This window comes from Carcharhinus amblyrhynchos, chromosome 14, assembly GCF_965287045.1.
Source record: "Carcharhinus amblyrhynchos chromosome 14, sCarAmb.v2.hapA, whole genome shotgun sequence".
Lineage (NCBI taxonomy): Eukaryota > Metazoa > Chordata > Chondrichthyes > Carcharhiniformes > Carcharhinidae > Carcharhinus > Carcharhinus amblyrhynchos.
Window position 1 is genome coordinate 996,165 of NC_137337.1, and position 27,067 is coordinate 1,023,231.

At 47.6% G+C, this 27,067-nt stretch overlaps 1 protein-coding gene across 2 annotated transcripts; it reads right to left on the reverse strand.

Moving 5' to 3' along the window:
* Nucleotides 1–691: 691 nt before the first annotated feature.
* Nucleotides 692–27,067, reverse strand: LOC145352372 (jun dimerization protein 2-like). 2 transcript variants are annotated; one of them, XM_080202135.1, is made up of 4 exons: nt 26,972–27,067; nt 20,942–21,185; nt 15,842–15,949; nt 692–2,550 (listed from the first exon to the last, which is right to left on the reverse strand). In XM_080202135.1, the coding sequence occupies exons 2-4, from the start codon at nt 21,140–21,142 to the stop codon at nt 2,368–2,370; spliced, it is 492 nt and encodes a 163-aa protein (XP_080058261.1). In that variant the 5' UTR covers nt 21,143–21,185; nt 26,972–27,067; the 3' UTR covers nt 692–2,367. The 2 variants fall into 2 exon arrangements, with proteins under 2 accessions (XP_080058261.1, XP_080058262.1); XM_080202136.1 differs by lacking the exon at nt 26,972–27,067 and adding an exon at nt 26,174–26,553.

Consider the following 27,067-nt stretch of genomic DNA (forward strand, 5'->3'; position numbering starts at 1 on the left):
AGTGGGGAGATGGAGGTAATGAGGAGACGGGGGGAATGGGGAGATGGGGGGGAATGGGGAGTCAGGGGAATGGGGAGACGGGGGGAATGGGGAGACGGGGGGAATGGGGAGTCAGGGGAATGGGGAGACGGGGGGAATGGGGAGACGGGGGGAATGGGGAGACGGGGGGAAATGGGGATACGGGGGAAATGGGGAGACGGGGGAATGGGGAGACGGGGGAAATGGGGAGACGGGGGAAATGGGGAGACGGGGGGAATGGGGAGACGGGGGAATGGGGAGACGGGGGAATGGGGAGACGGGGGGAAATGGGGAGACGGGGGAATGGGGAGACGGGGGAATGGGGAGACGGGGGAATGGGGAGACGGGGGAATGGGGAGACGGGGGGAAATGGGGATACGGGGGAAATGGGGATACGGGGGAATGGGGAGACGGGGGGAATGGGGAGACGGGGGGAATGGGGAGACGCGGGGAATGGGGAGAAGAGGGACAGGAGATTTGGGGAAATAGAAAGAAAGGGGTCAGTGGGATTGGGGGACTAGGGAGATGGGGGAATAGGGAGAAGGGGCACAGGGGGATTGAAGGGATCATTTACCATTAGGTTTAGAGAGCAATGATTTGCAGACACTGTCAGCTTTTCTAAAGCAGAATTCTTTTTGAAATGAAGACCAACACCTCATTATACACAACACTGAATATTTACTGCTTCTTAAACAGCATAAAATTCTGATCTGGCTAAAAAATGATAAAGTTATAAACAGCAGAATAATAGTTTGTGTTGCTGCCAGTAATGAGTCTGAGCTGGAATTCAAGCAGCTAAACCTGCACAGCATCGATGGCACATGTCTCAACACTGAAAGACACGGATAGTGGCAGTGGCATCCAGAACCTTCCCGGCTGTAAATACACTGCATCATCTCCATGTGTACATCAGAAAGCACACACTGATGAAAGTGAAAATAGACAAAGCTGTTCCTGAGCTCTTGCGCACGAGGCAATCCCATTCCAATACTGACAGCTGGTAATGTTCTCACTCCAGGGGCTGGTGATTATAGACACTGCTGAACTGAAACCATTTTGTATTTCCGGGACGCAGTTTCCTGTGTTAGGCTGATGTTTCCTGCATTGGTCAGAGTGTCTCCTGTCCCACAGGATTACAGTTGTATGAAATACAGATTTCTATGGCCTCATGGTACAGCTCAGTCAATAACAGAGACAGCATGAGAACCCCAAAAACAGCACCTGGAATAGATATTCCCAATAGGGCACTCCATAATACTGGAACTCAGAGAACTGGGGCCCTGGGATCCTAACTTCATCATGGAGGCATTGAGATCACATTAAACTGAGAGGGGAGGGAGCAAAGGAGGGAGCGAGTGAGGGAGGGAGGGAGGGAGGGAGCAAGGAGGCAATGAGTGACAGAGGGAGCTAGAGAGGGAGCAAGGGAGTGAGGGAGTGTGAGAGGGAGGGAGCGAGGGAGGAGGCTACACAGGAGAGACAGAAGGCAAGAGAGAAACGGAGAGGTACAAGGAGAATGGAGGGACAAAAAGAAAGGAAGAATATCAGGGAGAGATGGCTTTTCTTCCTCTTCAGGTTTGGATATTTGATTCCACTGTGAGGGGGGGAGGAGATTAATTTTGTCAAGACATGGAGAACAGTGTGGGGTTTTGGGGGCATTGTTTTATTATTTTTTTCCAGATCTGTAAGAGGCAGGGTATTAATGTTTTGTGGAATCAGAGCCTGTGCCTCATATCTACAGCACAGTGTTTGCAGTTCCTGCTCTTCCACATTGCACACAGCATTCTGTTTGCAAACTGGCCCCTTTTGTCTTTAAATCAACTTCACTCCATCCAGATTGTTCTTGGAATCATAGCAATTCCGTCTTTTCTGCAATTGTTTACTCTTCCTCCATGTCCCTTCTTCACCAATCGGTCTCCTCATCTCTCCATCACTCCCTCCTTCCATCACTCCCTCCCTCCAGAGAATATCCCACATTGTCACTGGTAGTCCCAAAGTGGGAGTAGCCCCATTGCCTCGTTCTAAAATTGCTGTCATGACCACTGTAAGTGTGTACAATGTACACCACTGCCCAAAATGTTCTCATGTTGCAGTCTGTGTGATCCAGCACACTGTGGTTTCAGAGTATGTGTAAAGCAATTGATCATGTGAGTCTGTATTCCTGTCACTCCTGGTTCTTGCATACCACTAAATCTGAAGTCAATCTGCAACAAGATCTTTGAGAAATTCCCTGGGTTGCAGCAATTCTTTAAACCGTGAGCAGTGGGAATGATCTGAGGGCTGGGTCACTTTTCCAAAGCAGTTCTCAATCAATTGCAATTTCCAAGTTGCCTGAGGGGTTTGGAAACTTTCTCAATTCTTCAGTTGCTCAAGCAGTGGATTAGTCTCAGTCTCTGGGGTTTTGACACTGTCCGTTCTCACAATGCATGTAGGTCGGTGTCTGTTTAACATGTGAATCAGCTGCTGTCGTTCATGCTTCAGTTCTTCAATCTGTGCCTTTAGCTCCGAATTCATCAGTTCAAGCCTCTCTGATTCCTGTATGAAAAAGAGTAGACACGCATCTTCATTTAAACACACTTCAACATATATGAACACTTCCCAGTAAAGGAATTTGCATTTCAAATATTGTTAATATTCATGGAAATGTGTAAATAAAAGATGGTTGCATCTTGGACACCTACACAACTGCTTCAGGATTACATAAAAAAGATTGAAAAGACCAGGTCACTACACCACTTTACGTAGTAGGATCTGTCATTGATGATGTGATAGCAAGGCAGGGAGTTGATAAGACTCCAATTTCTAATGAAGAAATCCTGCAAGCTTTCAACTCTTTCTTGGAACTTAACAATAAAGCACTAAATTTAATTAAAGAACACAAAGACCAGGTGAAAACACAGATTAATTCATCAACAATCTCTATAGGCTGGCAGGGAATTGAAATGATGGACTTTTAAAGGGTGATTCATTCATAGTCATGGTCCTAGATAAAGTATTATCAGATTTTGAATTGATTAGCAAGAGCCAGCATGGATTTCCAAAGAGGAAATGCTGCTTAACAACCTGGAGTTTTTTACAGAGGTAACTATAATGATGCACATTCACACACTTCCTTAGAAACATAAGAACATAAGAAATAGGAGCAGGAGTAGGCCAACTAGCCCTTCGAGCCTGCCCCACCATTCAATAAGATCATGGCTGATCTGTCGTGGCTCAGTTCCACATTCCCGCCCTCTCCCCATAAGCCTTAATCCCCTCTCTTATCAAAAACCCATCAACCCGCGTCTTAAAAATATTTAGCGAGGTAGCCTCCACCACTTCAACGGGCAGAGAATTCCAGAGATTCACCACCCTTTGAGTGAAGAAGTTCCTCCTCAATTCCGTTCTAAACCGCCCCCCCTTTATCTTGAGGCTGTGCCCCCTAGTCCTACTATCCTTTCTGAGTGGGAAGAGTCTCTCCACCTCTATCCTATCCATCCCATTCATCATCTTATACGTCTCAATGAGATCTCCCCTCATTCTTCTAAACTCTAACGAGTACAAGCCTAATTTATTCAGCCTCTCCTCATAGCTCAACCCCCTCAACTCCGGCATCAGCCTAGTAAACCTCCTCTGCACTCCCTCCAAGGCCAAAATATCCTTGCATAAGTACGGCGCCCAAAACTGCACACAGTACTCCAGCTGCGGCCTCACCAATGCCCTATACAGCCGCAGCAAGACCTCCCTACTTTTATATTCAATCCCCCTCGCTATGAAGGCCAGCATCCCATTCGCCTTCCTGACCACCTGCTGCACCTGCAGGCTGGGTTTTTGCGACTCATGCACAAGGACCCCGAGGTCCCTCTGCACCGTCGCCTGCTGCAGTTTTTCTCCATGTAAGTAATAATCCTTCCTACCATTATTCCTACCAAAGTGGACCACCTCGCACTTGCCAACATGAAACACAAAATGAGTATTAATAAAAACTGTATGGCAGCCTCATGGCTGCATCAAGTTCCCTACATGTATCCAGCTCAAGAGAGAGCTCCAGCCCCTAGGACAATTAGCCACTTTGAGTCCCAATTGGTCTCACAAGCCAGGTGACCCTTACTCTGCTGTGTTTCCCTCAAAGGGACAATCACCATATCCCTCTCCTTTAACTCCTTTATATAATCTTCAAAACCAAGTTACTCAGTAATAAATTCTAACTAAACATTATGTACATGCATTGGACAATTGTAAATCAATTCTATGAGGGGGTTTTTTGTTTTTTGTACTGCGGTGTAATTCTGTACTCTGAGATGTTTCCACAGAAGCGGCAGAACCAGAGCTGCAATAATGGATACTCCTTCTGGCACAGACACTTCATCACTACTTGCTTCCAGGAGACATCATTTATGTCTACAACAGATCGATCAGGCACTTCGGTGCTTACGGGATCGAAAACATTTCTTGATGGCAACACTGACGGCTGGAGCACCTCTCTACTCCTCAAGTGGTCCACACGTTTACAAACAATCCATCCCTCCATGTCTACTTGGTACAACAGAGGTCCAGTCTCAGAGGCAATAATGACACCCATAGAGTTTGAATGGATATATAAGTGGGAAGCATGCGGTAAATGTGCGACTTCTGTTGAATAAGGCAGGTGAATTGAAACAGTCAAGAAATGGCAGATATACTACATAAATTTTTGCATCAGTCTTCCCTGTGGAAGACATTGGAAATATTGCTGAGTTGTTAGATAGGTTAATTTCAAATAACATAGTAGAATTTACAATAATCTCAATCACCAGGGATGAAGTATTAGAGCGATTCAAGAGGCTAAATGTGGACAAGTCGCCGGGACCCAATGAACTGCATGCTAGGATTTTAATGGATGTGGCTGCAGAGATAATGGACCCATTGGGTGAAAATTTTTGTAACTCGCTAAATTCCAGGAAGGTATTAGAAAGATTAGAAAACAGCCACCGTGATTCCTTTGTTTAAAAAGGGAGAAAAGACAGAAAGCAGGAAACTATAGGCCAGTTAGTTTAACATTTATTATTGGCAAGATGCTGAAATCAATAATCAAAGAGGAAATAGCTAATCATTTTGGAAAGCTGAATATAATCAAACCTGGTTAACATGATTTTATGAAAGGTAAATCATGTTTGACAAATTTGCTCAAATTCTTTGAGGATGTAACAGAGAGCGTAGAGAGAGGGGGGCCTGTGGATGTAGCATATTTAGTTTCCAAAAGGCATAAAAGAACAAGAACAAAGAACAACACAGCACGGGAAACAGGCCCTTCGGCCCAACGAGCCCGCGCCGCCGTCCCACTGTCTCAGTGACCTATTCATGATTTTAGTCTACGCCTAATGTGCGAGGATCAGGGAGGTCCAATTTAGGGACAATTTAGTACCCAATCAATCGGCCTAAAAGCACATCTTTGGGATGTGGGAGGAAACCGGAGTACCTGGAGGAAACCCACGCAACCACGGGGAGAACGTGCAAACTCCCACAGACACAGGCCCAAATCCATGTGTCCGCACAGCAACAGAGATAGTCTCTGAGCTGTCATGTTGCCCTCGAGATGGTCCAGTTTAAGCACACTAACGACATGAAGCAATAGGCAACTCCCGAAGCAACGTCCAAGAGCAGCCCACTACAACCTGCCGCATGCATGCCCCTTGCTGGACTTAAATGCCTGTGGAGACAAAAAAATTCATTATTAAACAGGCAAAGACTGTAACATCCCTGAGGCAAAAACGTAATCCCAAGCCTACAATGTTTAGTAAGGCCTGCTATATCCCCCTATATGTAGACCGCTCATGTGGCTGTCTAAGTGACTCTTAAACAACCCTAGCGTGCCTGCTTCCACCACCTTACTCGGTAGTGCATTCCACACCCCCACTACCCTTTGCGTGAAAAACTGCCCTCTAATATTTGTCTTATACCTAGCCCCCCTCACCCTAAGCCCGTGACCCCTCGTTCTATCCATTTCTAATAGCGGAAAAAGCTTACCACCATTTACTCTATCTATCCCCTTCATAATCTTATAAACCTCTATTAGATCCCCCCTCAGCCGACGTCTCTCAAGGGAAAACAGCCCAAGTTCGTTCAATCTTTCCTCGTAAGACAGCCCTTCCATACCAGGCAGCATCCTGGTAAATCTCCTCTGCACTCTCTCCAGGATCTCTACATCCTTCCGGTAGTACGGCGACCAGAACTGGACGCAGTACTCCAAGTGAGGCCTAACCAACGTTCTATACAACTGCAACATCAGACTCCTACTCTTATATTCTATACCTCTTCCTATGAAGGCTAACATACCATACGCTTTCCTCATCACATTCTGCACCTGCACCGACACCTTCAGGGACTTGTGCACTTGCACCCCCAGGTCTCTCTGCATATCTATACTCCGGATAGTTCTACCTTTTATCGTATAACTCCCCTCCACATTATTCCGGCCAAAGTGCATCACCTCGCATTTCTCCGGATTAAATTCCATTTGCCATCTATCTGCCCAATCTACCAGCCTGTCTATGTCCTGTTGCATTGCCAGGCACTGCTCCTCAGTACCCGCCAATCCAACCATCTTAGTGTCATCAGCAAATTTGCTGATCACACCACCTACCCCCTCTTCCAAGTCATTAATATATACCACAAATAGAAGAGGTCCTAGTACCGAGCCCTGCGGCACACCACTGGTGACAGACCTCCAATTGGAAAAGGAGCCTTCCACTACTACTCGCTGTCTCCTCCTCCCAAGCCAGTTCTCCACCCATCTACATACCTGGCCTTGTATCCCATGAGCCTTCACCTTTTCTATCAGCCTACCATGAGGGACCTTGTCAAACGCCTTACTGAAATCCATATAGACGACATCAACGGCTTGTCCTTCGTCAACCGTTTTTGTCACCTCTTCAAAAAATTCCACTAGATTCGTAAGGCACGACCTCCCTGTAACGAAGCCATGCTGCGTATCCCTGATCAGATTGCAGCGCTCCAGATGTTCATACATCCTATCCTTGAGGATCCTCTCCATTAGCTTGCCTATAACTGAAGTCAAGCTCACCAGCCTATAATTCCCTGGGTTATCCCTCTGACCCTTTTTAAACAACGGTACTACATTTGCAATGCGCCAATCCTCTGGGACCTCACCTGTGTCCAAAGAAGAGACAAAGATTTGCGTCAGAAGCCCAGCAATTTCATCCCTCACCTCCCTTAGCAGCCTGGGATAGATGCCATCAGGCCCCGGAGATTTATCCGTCTTTATACTGTCTAAAAGTCCCAACACCTCTTCCCTCGTGATGACTATTTCCCTCAACGGACCCTCAAACTCCTCAAGCACAGCACCAGACATCAGGCCCCTCTCCTGCGTGAATACCGACGCAAAGTATTCATTCAAGATCTCCCCCATTCCCCCAGGCTCCAAGCATAGTTCCCCTCCTCTATCCCTGAGAGGACCAATCTTCCCTCTAACCATCCTTTTATTTCTAACATAGGAGTAAAATGCCTTAGGATTTTCTTTAATCCTACCCGCCAAAGCCATTTCGTGGCCCCTTTTTGCCTTTCTGATGCCCCTTTTAAGTTCTCTCCTACATTCTCTGTATTCTTCTAACGCTATCTCTGTCTTCAAATGCCTAGATCTAATGTACGCCTCCCTCTTCCTCCTGACCAGGTCCTCAATATCCCTAGTTACCCACGGCTCTCTAATCCTACCCTTCCCATCCTTCCTCTTGACCGGCACATGTCTTTCCTGCAAAGATTTTAGTTTTCCCTTGAGAGACTCCCACATACCCAGCGTCGACCTGCCATCAAACAGCTTACCCCAGTCCGTATCTTTAAGATCCTGCCTAATCCGGTTGTATCTAGCCCTCCCCCAGTTTAACACCCTCCCCTTAGGACAGGCTTCATCTTTATCCATTAATATCTTAAACCAGACAGAGTTGTGGTCACTGTTAGCCACATGCTCTCCTACTTCAACGTCAACCACCTGCCCAGGCTCATTCCCCAGAACCAAGTCCAGTATAGCCCCCTCTCTGGTCAGGCTATCCACATACTGCTCCAGGGATCCTTCCATTACACACTGTACAAATTCCTCCCCATCAGCACCCTCTGATCTCGGCACCTTCCAATCTACCCCGGGGAGATTAAAATCTCCCACTACCACCACCCTATTCTTCCTGCACTTATACAAAGAACAAAGAACAACACAGCACGGGAAACAGGCCCTTCGGCCCAACGAGCCCGCGCCGTCGTCCCACTGTCTCAGTGACCTATTCATGATCTTAGTCTACGCCTAATGTGCGAGGATCAGGGAGGTCCAATTTAGGGACAATTTAGTACCCAATCAATCGGCCTAAAAGCACATCTTTGGGATGTGGGAGGAAACCGGAGCACCCGGAGGAAACCCACACAACCACGGGGAGAACGTGCAAACTCCCACAGACACAGGCCCAAATCCATGTGTCCGCACAGTAACAGAGATAGTCTCTGAGCTGTCATGTTGCCCTCGAGATGGTCCAGTTTAAGCACACCAACGACATGAAGCAATAGGCAACTCCCGAAGCAACGTCCAAGAGCAGCCCACTACAACCTGCCGCATGCATGCCCCTTGCTGGACTTAACTAGAATGTCCCTGCTTATCCCTTCTTCCACAGCCCTCGGGCTGTTGGGCGGTCTGTAGTACACACCCAACATAGTAACATCTCCCTTCCTATTCCTCAACTCCACCCAAAGCGACTCGATTCCTATATCCTCTATACCTCCCTCCCTCTGCACTGCTATGATGCAATCCTTTACTAACAACGCCACTCCCCCACCTCTCAGCGATCCACCCCTATCACGCCTGAAGCACTTATACCCGGGAACATTCAACTGCCAGTCCTGCCCTTCCTTTAACCAAGTCTCTGTCACCGCCACCACTTCCAACTTCCTTTCGAACATTAATGCCTTCAGTTCATCTGTTTTGCCAGTCACACTCCTAGCATTGAAACACATGCACCGAAGACCCTCAGAAACAATCCGATCCTTCTTCCTACCCTCCGGGCTTACCCTATCCCCAATCCCAGTTCCGTCCACCTCCCCACCCCCCCTCCATATTAGTTTAAACCCTGCCGAAACACTCCAGCTAACCTTCCAGCTAAGATATGCACGCCCTTCCCAGTTAACTGTACCCCATCCCTCTTGTATATTTGCCCCTCTTTCATAAAGACTTCCCAGTGGTCTACGAATCTAAAACCCTCTGCCCTACACCAATCCTTCAACCACGCATTTAGTTGGAGTATCTCATTATTTCTAGCCCTGCTAGCCCCAGGCACCGGCAGCAGCCCAGAGAACGCCACCCTGGAGGCCCTACATTTCAGCCTAGCTCCCAACTCCCTGAACTGCCTACGTATGTCCCCCCTGCACTTTGTTCCTACATCCTTCTCTCCTACGTGCACTATCACATCAGACTCAGTCCCTCCACCCTTCAAAATTCCCTCTACCCTTTCTGAAACATCCTGTACCCCTGCTCCCGGGAGGCAGACTACCATCCTGGAGTCCCGCTTTTGCCCACAGAACCGCCTGTCAATCCCTTTGACTCTCCCATCCCCCACCACTATCTCACACCCTGCACTCTTCCCTTCCTCCGAGGTATTCTGATCTCCCTCCCTTGCCTTCTCTACCCCAGCTGTCACCCCACCCTTGATATTCCGGGGTAATTCCTCCGGGGCGGTCCTAGTGCTATGACTCCTTTTCTTTTCGCTCTTCCTAACTGTAACCCATCCATCTCTCCTCCCAGGTCCTGGTATCTGCTCAGTGTTACTGTCCCTATCCATTATTTCCTCATTTTCCCTAACTAAAAAAAAATATCCTCCAGCCTCAGTTCCAGCTGCCTCACCCGGGCCCTTAAACATCTGATAACATGTCACATACGAGGCTGGCGCACAAAGGAAAACCCAGGGAATTGGAGCAAGTGTATTAGCGTGGAACGGCAAATTGTGCGGAGGGTGTGGAAAGTCTGCAGAGGGATCTAGATAGGCTGAGCGAGTGGGCAAGGACCTGGCAGATGGAATACAATGTTAGCAAGTGTGAGGTTATCCACTTTGGCAGGAATAATGGTAGGAAGGACTACTACTTACAGGGCGAAAAGCTGCAGCATGCTACGGTGCAGAGGGACCTGGGGGTCCTTGTGCATGAGTCGCAAAAACCCAGCCTGCAGGTGCAGCAGGTGGTCAGGAAGGCGAATGGGATGCTGGCCTTCATAGCGAGGGAGATTGAATATAAAAGCAGGGAGGTCTTGCTGCAACTGTATAGGGCACTGGTGAGGCCGCAGCTGGAGTACTGTGTGCAGTTTTGGTCACCGCACTTACGCAAGGATATTTTGGCCTTGGAGGGAGTGCAGAGGAGGTTTACTAGGCTGATGCCGGAGTTGAGGGGGTTGAGCTAAGAGGAGAGGCTGAATAGACTGGGCTTGTACTCGTTAGAGTTTAGAAGAATGAGGGGAGATCTCATAGAGACGTATAAGATGATGAAAGGGATGGATAGGATAGAGGTGGAGAGGCTCTTCCAGCTCAGAAAGGACAGTAGGACTAGGGGGCACAGCCTCAAGATAAAGGGGGGGCGGTTTAGAACGGAGTTGAGGAGGAACTTCTTCACTCAAAGGGCGGTGAATCTCTGGAATTCTCTGCCCGTTGAGGTGGTGGAGGCTGCCTCGCTAAATATTTTTAAGACGCGGGTTGATGGGTTTTTGGTAGGCAAGGGAATTAAGGGTTATGGGGAGAAAGCGGGAAAGTGGAACTGATCCACTTCAGATCAGCCATGATCTTATTGAATGGCGGGGCAGGCTCGAAGGGCTAGATGGCCTACTCCTGCTCCTATTTCTTATAGAACATAGAACATAGAACACTACAGCACAAACAGGCCCTTCGGCCCACGAGTTGCGCCGATCACATCAACACCTACCAACCTACAGACCTATCTATAACCCTCAATCTCATTAAACCCCATATACTCATCCAGAAGTCTTTTAAAAGACCCCAGCGAGTTCGCCTCCACCACCACTGACGGCAGCCGATTCCATTCACTCACCACCCTCTGAGTGAAAAACTTACCCCTAACATCACTTCTGAACTTCCCTCCCCACACCTTAAATCTGTGTCCTCTCGTAGCGACCATTTCAACCCGGGGAAATAGCCTCTGAGAGTCCACCCTATCTATTCCTCTCAACATTTTGTAAACTTCTATCAGGTCGCCTCTCAACCTTCGTCTCTCCAGGGAAAAGAGACCCAGTTCCCTCAACCTAACTTCATAAGGCATGCCTCCCAGTCCAGGCAACATCCTTGTAAATCTCCTCTGTACCCTTTCAATAGCTTCTACATCTTTCCTATAGTGAGGCGACCAGAACTGTGCACAATACTCTAAATGAGGCCTGACAAGGGTCTTATAAAGTTATGGGTCAAAAAGTGGATGTCACATAGAAACTAGAGAGTTGGAATAAATAGGTCAAGATTTTATCAATGAGCCATCACCGCTGCAACAATAACTTTAACTGTGTACAGTTCTAAATATGGTCTTGCAAGGAACTGTTCCACACAGGACTGCTGCACATTCAGGTTCTGTCCTAGACTCTTCACTGATCATGAAACTACATACATCACTTTGTGGGAGATGCCATGCTCCAGCCTCATGCTAACCCTTGGTCTGCCGAGCACCTGACAATATAATGCATGCAGGCACATGTCATCACAAATCAACACAGTCTTCTGTCTTGACAGCTCTTTCACATTATTGACCTGTCATGTAACAGAATGATTGTAATACTCTGTTTCTGGGCAGCACGGTAGCACAGTGGTTAGCACTGCTGCTTCACAGCTCCAGGGACCCGGGTTCAATTCCAGGCTTGGGTCACTGTCTGTATGGAGTTTGCACATTCTCCTCATGTCTGCGTGGGTTTCCTTCGGGTGCTCCGGTTTCTTCCCACAGTCCAAAGGTGTGTGAATTAGGTTGATTGGCCATGCTAAAAATTGCCCCTTAGAGTCCTGAGATGTGTAGGTTAGAGGGATTGGTGGGTAAATATGTAGGGATATGGCGCTGGGGCCTGGGTGGGATTGTGGTTGGTGCAGATTTGATGGGCTGAATGGCCTCCTTCTGCACTATAGGCTTCTATGATTGCTGCTTCTTGTGCTTTTCCATTCACGTGACTATTCCAGCAATCTTGTCCTGCCGCATAGAGCGAGATTTTATGACCTCACTTGGGTGAGATCATAAAATCCTGTCTGAGGCTAGCGGAGATTTCCATTCTGCAAACATTGCCCCCCTCCCCCGATTTCAGGGCCAGCAGAGCGGTAAAATTCCAGCCATAATCTCAGTTTCTTTCTCTGTCTGAATTGCTCATTCTGCTGTCAATTTCACCGCTTCGGTTTTACCTCTTCAGTTAATTTCTCATTTCCAAGCTTCCTTCTTCAAACTCTTATTCTCCCGAAACAATTCCTCACTTGATTTGTCCTTATTTTCTAGTTGCTTTTCGTGGAATTCAGCTTATTCTGCATTGTCCCCCTTAATTTCTCCTTTTTCCTTAACTTCATTTTGTAAATCTTTGTAACTTGTTTTAACTTTGCTGGCAGTCATTTCATCATGTTGTTTTAATGTTCAATAGTGCCTTGCTCCTTTTCAAATCTTTAATTTCTATGTTTCTTCCGAGGGGGAATCCATCACGTTGTTACTGGACAGATACATTTCACCAATGGAACCTTTATTTCCACTTGTTTAAACTTCAGCCAAATCCTATTGGCATTGTTGTTGGTTGGGGCTGTCTCTGATAAAGTGTTGACTTGTTTCCATTCTGCAATTCTCTCATTGTCTTTCATTTGGTTATTTAGTGTCTTTCATTGACCTCCTTTTGGGCTCTCTGCTGGCTCCTCTGAGGTCTTCCGTTGCTGATGGACATTTTAGAGAGTTCTCTCTATTTGTGGTCTTCTCCAATTTTCCTGCCCATACCCATTTGAACCATTGAATCCGTGCCGTGCAGAGGGAGGCCATTCAGCCCATCAAATCTGCACTGACTGGAGGAAACAGCATTTTAATCAGGTCCACACCCCCCCCCCTGTAATCCCACGCATTTACTCGGGCCAATCCACCGAACAGGACATCTTTCTTCCTTCATGTCATTGCTGCTTTAAATGAGCACTTTAAGACTTTGATTTACATAGCTTTCCGCAGTGGCTGGCTTCCTTGTTATTTTTCCTTCACTTTAGGTTTTGGTACAAACCTTGACTGTTCTTTGCCGAACATTTTAAACTTCTCCAATCGCTGAGGGCAGGTTGATTCCGGAGTGATTTTCTTCTGGACATTTGGAAAATCCGTTTCTTTTCTTTGTTGTGTTGGATTTTTGTTAATTTCACTCAGAGACCCGTGAGGAAGGTTTTCAAAGCTTGCAGAGGGATTTGGACGAACTAGAAAAATGGGCTGAAAAATGGCAAATGGAGTTTAATGCAGACAAGTGTGAGGTATTGCACTTTGGAAGGACAGACCAAAGTAGAACGTACAGGTAAACGGTAGGACTCTGAAGAGTGCAGTTGAACAGAGGGATCTGGGAATACAGGTACAGAATTCCCTAAAAGTGACGTCACAAGTGGATAGGATCATAAAGAGTGCTTTTGGTACATTGGCCTTTATAAATCAGACTATCAAGTATAAAAGTTGGAGTGTATTGGTAAGGTTATACAAGGCATTGGTGAGGCCAAATTTAGAGTATTGTGTACGGTTTTGGTCACCTAGTTACAGGAAGGATGTAAATAAGGTTGAAAGAGTGCAGAGAAGGTTCACAAGGATGTTGCTGGGACTTGAGAAGCTGAGTTACAGAGAGAGATTGAATAGGTTAGGACTTTATTCCCTGGAGTGTAGAAGAATGAGGGGAGATTTGATATAGGTGTATAAGATTTTGATGGATACATATAGAGTGAATGCAAGCAGGCTTTTTCCACTGAGGCTAGGGGAGAAAAAAACCAGAGGGCATGGGTTAAGGGTGAAAGGAGAAAAGTTTAAAGGGAATATTAGGGGAGGGATTCTTCACGCAGAGAGTGGTGGGAGTGTGGAATGAGCTGCCAGATAAAGTGGTCAATGCGGTGTCACTTTTAACATTTAAGACAAACTTGAACAGGTTCATGGATGAGAGGGGTGTGGAGGGATATGGTCCAAGTGCAGGTCAGTGGGACTAGGCAAAAAATGGTTTGGCACAGACAAGAAGTTTCTGAGCTGTAATTTTCTATGGTTCTATGGTTCGAAAGGTCCAAGTGGACATTGCTGTTATAAGCTGTTAATCTGTTTTTGACTGAAGTTCTGCAATTGTTGCCATGGAGGCACCACAGGTTCTCTTCCAACATTGGGAATGTTCCAGCTCCTGGTTTTGCAGTGAACTGTGACACTCATCTTTCTTTGCAGCACTGATTTCTGGAAGCGCTTTTCCTTTATGACAAAATTTTAGAGCAACGCTTTTATTAAACTTTAAGCACTTGCTTCAGAGGGACTTTGCTCATATTTCTAAACTGGTGACCGAAAGGGGAAATTCACGGTTGTTCTTCATCTCTCACTTAGCCTATCGAATCCAGGGAGTTTTCTGGACCACCCCACCCCATGTCCACAATGGAAATGGATGTTTCTGTATTTCACTAAAGTCTGCGTGGGGATTCTCAGCCAAGGTTTCACTGTGTGGCCCACGCCACACAGCCTGGAACTGTCTAACTCTATTTAGACTAAACTCAGGGACTGGCTAACCCTAACCCTGACCCTAACCCTAACCTGAACCCCGACCCTAACCCTAACCCTGACCCTAACCCTAACCTGAACCCCGACCCTAACCATAACCCTGACCCTAATCCTAACCCTGACCCTAACCCTAACCTGAACCCCGACCCTAACCCTGACCATAACCCTGACCCTAATCCTAACCCTGACCCTAACCTGAACCCCGACCCTAACCCTGACCCTAACCCTAATCTTAACCCTAACCCTGACCCTCACCCTAACCCTAACCCTGACCCTCACCCTAATCTTAACCCTGACCCTGAACCTCACCCTAACCCTGACCCTGAACCTCACCCTAACCCTCACCCTGACCCTGAACCTCACCCTAACCCTCACCCTGACCCTGAACCTCACCCTAACCCTGACCCTGAACCTCACCCTAACCCTCACCCTGACCCTGAACCTCACCCTAACCCTGACCCTGACCCTCACCCTAACCCTGACCCTGAACCTCACCCTAACCCTCACCCTGACCCTGAACCTCACCCTAACCCTGACCCTGAACCTCACCCTAACCCTCACCCTGACCCTCACCCTAACCCTGACCCTGAACCTCACCCTAACCCTCACCCTGACCCTGAACCTCACCCTAACCCTGACCCTGACCCTCACCCTAACCCTGACCCTGAACCTCACCCTAACCCTCACCCTGACCCTGAACCTCACCCTAACCCTCACCCTCACCCTGACCCTCAACCTAACCCTGACCCTGAACCTCACCCTAACCCTCACCCTGACCCTGAACCTCACCCTAACCCTCACCCTGACCCTGAACCTCACCCTAACCCTCACCCTGAACCTCACCCTAACCCTGACCCTGACCCTGAACCTCACCCTAACCCTGACCCTGAACCTCACCCTAACCCTCACCCTGACCCTGAACCTCACCCTAACCCTCACCCTGACCCTGAACCTCACCCTAACCCTCACCCTGAACCTCACCCTGACCCTCACCCTGACCCTGAACCTCACCCTAACCCTCACCCTGACCCTGACTGGAATCAGCTCAATTCACAGTCAATGTGAGAATCGCGAGAACGACTCAATTCACCATGTGTAAATTTCTCACCTTCTGGAGGAAATCTGTTCTCTCTTTCTTTTTATTTCGACAGCGAGCTGCAGCCACCTTGTTTTTCTCTCTCCTCCGTTTCCGCCGCTCATCATCCTCGCGATCTGTCTGGAAAAGATTTCAAATGTGAACATTCCACCTGAACTGACAGTGTACAACCACTGGAGGTCAGCGTTTACACTATTATCAGCCTCACCGGCTTCCCATTACTCAGTGTTCAAAGAAACAGTCTTTTCTCTATATCTGGACCAAATACTGTCCTGAACAACAACATTTCACTTACTGTGAACAAACCACATGATCTACAAAAAGCCACCATCCTTCATACTGTTAAACAGATAAAACATTGCAACTAATTCATACCAGTAATTGCAGAGTAAAGCTCCCTCTACACTGTCCCCATCAAACACTCCCAGGACAGGTACAGCACGGGGTTAGATACAGAGTAAAGCTCCCTCTACGCTGTCACCATCAAACACTCCCAGGACAGGTACAGCACGGGTTTAGATACAGAGTAAAGCTCCCTCTGCACTGTCCCCCATCAAACACTCCCGGGACAGGTACAGCACGGGGTTAGATACAGAGTAAAGCTCCCTCTACACTGTCCCCTCATCAAACACTCCCAGGACAGGTACAGCACGGGGTTAGATACAGAGCGGGAAGAATCTCTCTATCTGTACCCTATCCATCCCTTTCAATATCTTGTATGTCGCTATAAGGATAGCAGGACTAGAGGGCACAGCCTCAAGATAAGGGAGGTGCAGTTTAGAACAGAGTTGAAAAGGAACTTCTTCACTCAAAGGGTGGTGAATCTCTGGAATTCTCTGCCCGTTGAAGTGGTGGAGGCTACCTCGCTAAATGTATTTAAGTCACGGGTAGATAGGTTTCTGATAGACAGGGGAATTAAGGGTTATGGGGAGAAAGCGGGAAAGTGGAACTGATCCACTTCAGATCAACCATGATCTTATTGAATGGTGGGGCAGGCTCGAAGGGCTAGATGGCCTACTCCTGCTCCTATTTCTTATGTTCTTATGTTTTTATGTTCTTAGCATGGGGTCAGATACAGAGTAAAGCTCCCTCTACACTGTCCCCCCATCAAACACTCCCAGGACAGGTACAGCACGGGCTTAGATACAGAATAAAGCTCCCTCTGCACTATCCCCCGTCAAACATTCCCAGGACAGGTACAGCACGGGGTTAGATACAGAGTAAAGCTCCCTCTACACTGTCCCCATCAAACACTCCCAGGACAGGTACAGCACAGGGCTGGATACAGAGTAAAGCTCCCTCTACACTGTCCCCCATTAAACACTCCCAGGACAGGTACAGCACGGGGTTAGATACAGAGTAAAGCTCCTTCTACACTGTCCCCCATCAAATACTCCCAGGACAGATACAGCACAGGGTTAGATACAGAGTAAAGCTCCCTCTACACTGTCCCCCCATCAAACACTCCCAGGACAGGTACAGCACGGGGTTAGATACACAGTAAAGCTCCCTCTACACTGTCCCCATCAAACACTCCCAGGACAGGTACAGCACAGGGTTAGATACAAAGTAAAGCTCCCTCTACACTGTCCCCCATCAAACACTCCCAGGACAGGTACAGCACGGGGCTAGATACAGAGTAAAGCCCCCTCTACACTGTCCCCCCATCAAACACTCCCAGGACAGGTACAGCACGGGGTTAGATACAGAGTAAAGCTCCCTCTACACTGTCCCCCATCAAACACTCCCAGGACAGGTACAGCACGGGCTTAGATACAGAATAAAGCTCCCTCTACACTGTCCCCCATCAAACGTTCCCAGGACAGGTACAGCACGGGGTTAGATACAGAGTAAAGCTCCCTCTACACTGTCCCCATCAAACACTCCCAGGACAGGTACAGCACAGGGCTGGATACAGAGTAAAGCTCCCTCTACACTGTCCCCCATCAAACACTCCCAGGACAGATACAGCACGGGGTTAGATACAGAGGAAAGCTCCTTCTACACTGTCCCCCATCAAACACTCCCAGGACAGGTACAACACAGGGTTAGATACAGAGTAAAGCTCCCTCTACACTGTCCCCATCAAACACTCCCAGGACAGGTACAGCACGGGGTTAGATACAGAGTAAAACTCCCTCTACGCTGTCCCCCCATCAAACATTCCCAGGACAGGTACAGCACGGGGTTAGATACAGAGTAAAGCTCCCTCTACACTGTCCCCATCAAACACTCCCAGGACAGGTACAGCACAGGGCTGGACACAGAGTAAAGCTCCCTCTACACTGTCCCCCATTAAACACTCCCAGGACAGGTACAGCACGGGGTTAGATACAGAGTAAAGCTCCTTCTACACTGTCCCCCATCAAACACTCCCAGGACAGGTACAACACGGGGTTAGATACAGAGTAAAGCTCCCTGTACACTGTCCCCATCAAACACTCCCAGGACAGATACAGCACGGGGTTAGATACAGACTAAAGCTCCCTCTACACTGTCCCCCCATCAAACACTCCCAGGACAGGTACAGCACGGGGTTAGATACAGAGTAAAGCTCCCTCTACACTGTCCCCCATCAAACACTCCCAGGACAGGTACAGCACAGGGCTGGATACAGAGTAAAGCTCCCTCTACACTGTCCCCCATTAAACACTCATGATGTGGGTATGCCAGCGTTGGACTGGTGTAAACACAGTAAAAAGTCTGACAACACCAGGTTTTAGTCCAACCTATTTATTTGATAATATACTCACCAGCTTTCGGGGTTAGCCCCTTCGTCAGGTGAATGGAGAGTTCTGGCCTCAGACAGAGCATATAAAGCACAGACAGTTTAGAGATTACTGATTAGAATGCGAATCCTTACACCTAACCTGCTGTTCAAGACCTGAAGTGGCTGATAATGTGAGTGGAAGGAGCACTGATCACAGGTTACAGAGAGGTGTATTGTCTCCAGACAGTACAGTAAGTGAGGTTTTGCACACCCAGGCAAGTCACGGGGGTTACAGATAGTGTGACATGAACCCAAGATCCCTGTTGAGACCGTCCTCATGTGTGCGGAACTTGGCTATCAGTCTCTGTTCAGCGACTCTGCGCTGTCGTGTGTCGTGAAGGCCGCCTTGGAGAATGCTTACCCAAAGGTCACAGAAGACGGCCTTCACGACACACGACAGCGCAGAGTCGCTGAACAGAGACTGATAGCCAAGTTCCGCACACATGAGGACGGTCTCAACAGGGATCTTGGGTTCATGTCGCACTATCTGTAACCCCCGTGACTTGCCTGGGTTTGCAAAACCTCACTTACTGTACTGTCTGGAGACAATACACATCTCTGTAACCTGTGATCAGTGCTCCTTCCACTCACATTATCAGCCACTTCAGGTCTTGAACAGCAGGTTAGGTGTAAGGATTTGCATTCTAATCAGTAATCTCTAAACTGTCTGTGCTTTATATGCTCTGTCTGAGGCCAGAACTCTCCATTCACCTGACGAAGGGGCTAACCCCGAAAGCTTGTGAGTATATTATCAAATAAATAGGTTGGACTAAAACCTGGTGTTGTCAGACATTTTACCCCATTAAACACTCCCAGGACAGGTACAGCACGGGGTTAGATACAGAGTAAAACTCCCTCTACACTGTCCCCATCAAACACTCCCAGGACAGGTACAGCACGGGGTTAGATACAGAGTAAAGCTCCCTCTACACGGACCCCCATCAAACACTCCCAGGGCAGGGACAGCACAGGGCTGGATACAGAGTAAAGCTCCCTCTACACTGTCCCCATCAAACACTCCCAGGACAGGTACAGTATGGGGTTAGAAACAGAGTAAAGCTCCCTCTACCTGTCCCCCATCAAACACTCCCAGGACAGGTACAGCACGGGGTCAGATACAGAGGAAAGCTCCTTCTACACTGTCCCCCATCAAACACTCCCAGGGCAGGGACAGCACGGGGTTAGAAACAGAGTAAAGCTCCCTCTACACTGTCCCCCATCAAACACTCCCAGGACAGGTACAGCACGGGGTTAGATACAGAGGAAAGCTCCTTCTACACTGTCCCCCATCAAACACTCCCAGGGCAGGGACAGCACGGGGTTAGAAACAGAGTAAAGCTCCTTCTACACTGTCCCCCATCAAAAACTCCCAGGGCAGGGACAGCAGAGGGCTGGATACAGAGTAAAGCTCCCTCTACACTGTCCCCCCATCAAACACTCCCAGGACAGGTACAGCACAGGGTTAGATACCGAGTAAAGCTCCCTCTACACTGTCCCCCCATCAAACACTCCCAGGACAGGTACAGCACGGGGTTAGATTCAGAGTAAAGCTCCCTCTACACTGTCCCCCCATCAAACACTCCCAGGACAGGTACAGCACGGGGTTAGATTCAGAGTAAAGCTCCCTCTACACTGTCCCCCATCAAACACTCCCAGGACAGGTACAGCACGGGGTTAGATTCAGAGTAAAGCTCCCTCTACACTGTCCCCCCATCAAACACTCCCAGGACAGGTACAGCACGGGGTTAGATTCAGAGTAAAGCTCCCTCTACACTGTCCCCCCATCAAACACTCCCAGGACAGGGACAGCACGGGGTTAGATACAGAGTAAAGCTCCCCCTACACTGTCCCCATCAAACACTCCCAGGACAGGTACAGCACGGGGTTAGATACAAAGTAAAGCTCCCCCTACACTGTCCCCATCAAACACTCCCAGGACAGGTACAGCACGGGGTTTGATACAGAGTAAAGCTCCCTCTACACTGTCCCCATCAAACACTCCCAGGACAGGTACAGCATGGGGTTAGATACAGAGTAAAGCTCCCTCTACACTGTCCCCCCATCAAACACTCCCAGGATAGGTACAGCACGGGGTTAGATACAGAGTAAAGCTCCCCCTACACTGTCCCCATCAAACACTCCCAGGACAGGTACAGCACGGGGTTAGATACAGAGTAAAGCTCCCTCTACACTGTCCCCATCAAACACTCCCAGGAGAGGTGACAGATCACTGTTGTCACCTTCTCATTGTTCAGGACATTAAAAAAGCTGCAACAGTAAAATTAATTCCCAGCTTCTTTCTGTTAATCGCCAAGCTCTTTGAAATGGAAGTTAATTCTCACCTCGGGCTTCAGTGAGAGTGTTTCCTTGTTGTATTTCACTCCCAGGAAATGGAGAGGTGAGATGATGGTACCCACATGCTGGAGATGTGTAAATTTCTGTTGCTGCATTCTCAGTGTGTTTATTGGCATTGCCCTGAAGGTTTCAATGACAGGGATAGATCCCGTTCTTAACGAGTGATCCGCAATCTCTCCAGGCATCATCACCAGAGGATCCAAAGATAGCTTCTTGTCTCTGTCTGAATCCCTGGGACAGACAGAGATTGAGTTCAAGGTCACAATCCTCAAATTCCAGTCACCAAGAACGAGCAATTAACAAGCAAACTCATTCCAACTGTCCAGAGGTTGAACTTCACAAACTTCATCTTCCTTCTCACTATCATGGTAGGAGCTAACAAGCACTCATTGACCTTTTGAGCTGTTGACCACCTGAGACCCCCACTGACCCCTCACTGACCCTTGCTGACGCTCACTGACCCCTCACTGACCCTTGCTGACGCTCACTGACCCCTCACTGACCCTTGCTGACGCTCACTGACCCCTCACTGACCCTTGCTGACGCTCACTGACCCCTCACTAGTCCTTGCTGACCCCTCACTGACCCTTGCTGACGCTCACTAACCCTCACTGACCCTTGCTGACGCTCACTGACCCCTCACTGACCCCCACTAACCCTCACTAGTCCTTGCTGACCCCTCACTGACCCTTGCTGACCCCCCACTAACCCTCACTGATCCTTGCTGACCCCTCACTGACCCTTGCAGACCTTTGCAGACCCAAGCTGACCCCCACTGGCCTTCAGTGACCCCTACTGAACTGCACTGACCCTCACTGACCCCCACAGATCCTTGCTGACCCTCATTGACCCCACTGACCCTTGCTGACTCTCACTGACCCCTACTTACCCTCACTGACCCTTGCAGACACCCGCTGATCCTTGCAGACCTCCACTGACCCTTGCTGACCCTCACTGACCTCCACTGACCCTCGCTGACCCCCAGTGACCCTCACTGACCCTCTCTGGCCCCCACTGGCCCTCGCTTGCCCCCATAGGACCATTGCAGCTTGCTGATTCTTGCTGACCCTTAAACAATGTGACTGTGTATACAGCCCTCTGGATGTGGTCTCACTAATGCCCTATACAACTGATGGATAACCTCCCTACTTCTGTCCTTGTATTCCAGTTGCTGAAAGTAAGCGTGCAGGTACAGCAGGCAGTGAAGAAGGCACATGGTATGTTGGCCTTCATAGCGAGAGGATTTGAGTATAAGGATAGGGATGTTTTGCTGCAATTGTACAGGGCCTTGGTGAGGCCACACCTGGAGTATTGTGCGCAATTTTGTTCTACTTATTTGAGGGAGGATATTCTTGCCACAGAGGGAGAAGGTTTACCAGGCTGATTCCTGGGCATGGCAGATCTGTCATATGAGGAGAGACTAAGTCAGTTAGCATTATATTTGTTGGAGTTCAGGAGAATGACAAGGGATCTCATAGAAACTTTGAAAATTCTAACAGGACTAGACAGGGTAGATGCAGGGAGGATGTTCCCGATGACGGGGAGTCTAGAACCAGGGGTCACAGTCTGAGGATTCAGGGTAGACCATTTAGGATGGAGGTGAGGAGACATTTCTTCACCCAGAGAGTGGTAAGCCTGTGGAATTCATTTATCCACAGCATGTGGCTCTTTCAAAGAACTCCAATAAATTGGTTAAATATGATTTCTCTTTCACAAAACCATGTTGAATCTGCCTGTTGTCTTGAACTTATCCAAATGCCCTGCTATGTAATTACTCATAGCTTCTAACATTTTTCCAACAACAGGCTAATTGGCCTGTAGTTTAAAAGCCAAATACTGTGGATGCTGGAATCTGAAACAAAAGTACATAATGTTGGAAAATCTCAGCATCTGTGAACAGAGAATGGAGCCAACATTTCGAGTCTGGATACCCTTTGTCAGGACTGTAGTTTCCTGCCTCTATCTCCCTCCCTTTTTGTATCAAAAAGTTATATTTACGATCCTCCAATCTAATGGAACCTTCCCCAAATATAGGAACTTTTGGAAAATTAAAACCAATGCATCAACTATCTTATTAGTCACTTCTTTCAAGGACTTAGGGTGAAGCCCATCTTGACCCAGATTTGTCAGTCTGCAGACCCAACAATTAGCCCAATACCACTTCCCTGGTGATTGTAATTTTCCCCGAGTTCCTCCAGCCCTCCCATTTCTTGACTTACAGCTATTTCTGGGATGTTACTTGTGCCCTTGATAGAGGAAACAGATGCTAAATACCTGTTTAACCCATCTGCCACATCTCTACTTTCCATTAGCAATTCTCCAGACTCATTCTATAGGATCGATGCTCACTTTATCTGCTTTTTTATTTAAATATCTATAGAAACTCTGACTGTCCACCTTTTTATTACTGGCTAGCCTTCTCTCGTATTCTAGTTTCTCCCTCCTTATCAATCTCTTTGTCATTCTTTGATGTTCTTTATATTTTTCCAATCTTCGGACCCGTCATTCATCTTTGCCCAAATAATATGCTTTCTCTTCAAGTTGTATACTGTCTTCAACGTTTTAATTAACCACAGATGATGGGCCTCTCCTTAGGATTTTTCTTTCTCATATGAATGTATCTATTGTGTATTCGGAAATATCCTTTTAAGTGTCTGCCATTAAACCCCTGTCAATATGCTCCTTAAGCACATTTGCCAGCTCACTTGTTAGCTCTGCTTTCTTGCTGTCATAATTGGTCTAATTTAAGTTTAAAATACTATTTTGGACATGGTCTTCTCTCCCTCAAACTGAATGTAAAATTCGATCATATGATCGCTGTTACCGAGATGTAATCTTCACTATGAGGTTATCAATTCATCCTATCACATTGCACAATACAGGTCTAGTATAGTCTGCCCTCTGGTTGACTCCAGAATGTGCTGTTCTGAGAAACTACCCCAAAAAACATTCATAAATCATGTAGCGCGGAAGAAGACTATTTGGTCCATCAAGTCTGCACTGACCACAATCCCATTCAGGCCCTTATCCCCATACATTTATCCTAACTGGTCCCATGGACACTAATGGACAATTCAGCATGGCCAATCCATCTAACCTGCATATCTTTGGGAGGAAACTGGAGCATCCAGAGGAAACCCATGCAGACATGGGGAGAATGTGCAAACTCCACACATACAGTGACCCAAGCTGGGAATTGACCATAGAACATAGGACATTACAGCGCAGTACAGACCATTTGGCCCTCGATGTTGTGCCGACCTGTGAAACCAATCTAAAGCCCATCTAACCTACACTATTCCAATATCATCCATATGTTTATCCAATGACCATTTGAACGCCCTTAAAGTTGGCGAGTTCACTACTGTTGCAGGCAGGGCATTCCATGCCCTTACTACTCTCTGTATAAAGAACCTCCCTCTGACATCTGTCCTGTATCTATCACCTCTCAATTTAAAGCTATGTTCCCTCATGCTAGCCATCTCCATCCAAGGAAAAGGCTCTCACTGTCCACCCTATCTAATCCTCTGATCATTTTGTATGCCTCTATTAAGTCAACACTTAACCTTCTTCTTTCTAATGAAAACAGCGCCTTACCTGTACCCACCTCTTTGGTCACCTTCTCAAAGAACTCAATAAGGTTTGTGAGGCACGACCTACCCTTCACAAAACCGTGCTGACTGTCCCTAATCAAATTATTCCTTTCTAGATGATTATAAATCCTATCTCTCATAATCTTTTCCGAAACTTTGCCTACAACAGAAGTAAGGCTCACCGGTCTATAATTACCAGGGCTGTCTCTACTCCCCTTCTTGAACAAGGGGACAACATTTGCTATCCTCCTGTCTTCTGGCACCATTCCTGTAGACAATGAGACTTAAAGATCATAGCCAAAGGCTCTGCAATTTCCTCCCTAGCCTCCCAGAGAATCCTATGATAGATCCCATCTGGCCCAGGGGACTTATCTATTTTCACACTTTCCAGAATTGCTAACACCTCCTCCTTATAAACCTCAATCCCATCTAGTCTAATAGCCTGTATCTCAGTATTCTCCTCGACAACATTGTCTTTTTCCTGTGTGATTATTGACGAAAGGTATTCATTTAACACCTCTCCTATCTCTTCGCACTCCATGCACAACTTCCCACTACTGTCCTTGACTGGCCCTAATCTTACCCTAGTCACTCTTTTATTCCTGACATACCTACAGAAAGCTTTAGGGTTTTTCTTGATCCTACCTGCCAAAGACAACTCATGTCCCCTACTGGCTCTTCTTAGCTCTCTCTTTAGGTCCTTCCTGGCTAACTTGTAACTCTCAAGTGCTGTAAGAGAGCCTTCACGTCTCATCCTTACATAAGGCCCATTCTTCCTCTTCACAAGATTCAACTTCTTTACTAAACCACGGTTCCCTCGCTTGACCACTTCCTGCCTGCCTGACAGGTACAAACTTATCAAGGACACGCAGTAGCTGTTCCATGAAAAAGCTCCACATTTCAATTGTGCCCATCCCCTGCAATTTACTTCCACGTCCTATGCATCCTAAATCTCGCCTAATCACATCATAATTTTCTTTCCCCCAGCTATAACTCTTGCACTGCGATATATACTTATCTCTTTCCATAGCTAAAGTAAATGTAATTGTGGTCACTATCACCAAAGTGCTTACTTATCTCCAAATCTAACACCTGACCTGGTTCATTACCCAATACCAAATCCAATGTGGCCTCGCCTCTTGTTGGCCTATCTACATACTGTGTCAGGAAACCTTCCTGCACACATTGGGCAAAAACTGACCCGTCTGAAGTATTTGAACTATAGCATTTCCAGTCAATATTTGTAAAGTTAAAATCCCCCGTAACAACTACCCTGTTACTTGCACTCCTATTCAGAATCATCTTTGCAATCTTTTCCTCGACATCTCTGGAACTTTTTGGATGCCTATAGAAAACTCCCAACAGGGTGACTTCTTTCCTGTTTCTAACCTCAGCCCATACTACCTCAGTAGACGAGTCCTTATCAAACGTCCTTTCTGCCACCATAATACTGTCCTTGACTAACAATACCACACCTCCTCCTCTTTTACCACCTTCCCTGATCTTACTGAAACATCTAAAGCTCGGAACCTGAAACAACCATTCCTGTCATTGCTCTATCCATTTCTGTGAAATAGCCACAACGTCGAAGTCCCAGGTACCAACCCAGGCTGCAAGTTCACCCACCTTATTCCGGATGCTCTTGGTGTTGAGGTAGACACACTTCAAACCACCTTCCTGCCAGTTGGTACACTCCTGCCAGCTAGGATCCGAAGACACAGCCTCAGAGTAACAAGATGGTTCTTTAGAACCAAAGTGAAGAAGAATTTCTTCAGCCAGAGAGTGGGGAATGTGTGGACCTCTTTGCTGCAGAAGGCTGTGGAGGGCCAGGTCATTGAGTGTCTTTAAGACAGAGATGGATAGATTCCTGATTGGTAAAGGATCAAAGGTTACGGGAAAAAGATAGGAGAATGGGATTGAGAAACCTATCAGCCATGATTGAATGTCAGAGCAGACTGGTTGGGCTGAATGGCCTCGTTCTGCTCCTATATCTTATGCTCATTTTCTACACAAGGAGTAGTTTCTCTTTGCCTGAGGGCTAATTTCCTAAACCAGATTAATTATTCTACACAGGGGTAATGTTTCTATGGGGGGGGTCTGTATTTTGGTCCTGGGGTATTTTATGGGTGGACTGAGGTAGTTTGAAAGGGTAAGGGTTTCAACTAAACAGTGAAGTTTGCCGTTATGGGGGGGGGGGGGGGCGCCGGGGTCCCGGGGAGGGGGGGGTCCCGCTGTTATTCACCCCCAAAATTAGCAACAAAAGTGGCTGAAAGTTTCTTTAAAAAAGGCACAACATATTGGCGAAGTTGCAGAAAATGTTGCCGCGGGAGAGGTGGAGAATGCGGGAATGGGCAGGGAAAGGTTGGATGGGCCGACTGGCCGAGCTGCTAGCAGATTGCAGAGATTAGAGTGAGCGCATTGTACCTGTCAGAATGAGGGCTGCAATCTCCTCGCTGGCGATTCACTCTTGGACAAAGTGCAGCAATCCGGGCCCTTGCATCAGCCTCTGGTTTTATTGCG

What these genes read in the sequence shown, in the direction of transcription:
- LOC145352372 (XM_080202135.1), bottom strand. Translation starts at nt 21,142, where the DNA reads ATGATGCCTGGAGAGATTGCGGATCACTCGTTAAGAACGGGATCTATC. An exon ending in CACTCTCACTGAAGCCCGAG is followed by an intron (nt 15,950 to 20,941) that starts GTGAGAATTAAC and finishes AATCTTTTCCAG; the next exon opens with ACAGATCGCGAGGATGATGA. An exon ending in GAACAGATTTCCTCCAGAAG is followed by an intron (nt 2,551 to 15,841) that starts GTGAGAAATTTA and finishes TTTTTCATACAG; the next exon opens with GAATCAGAGAGGCTTGAACT.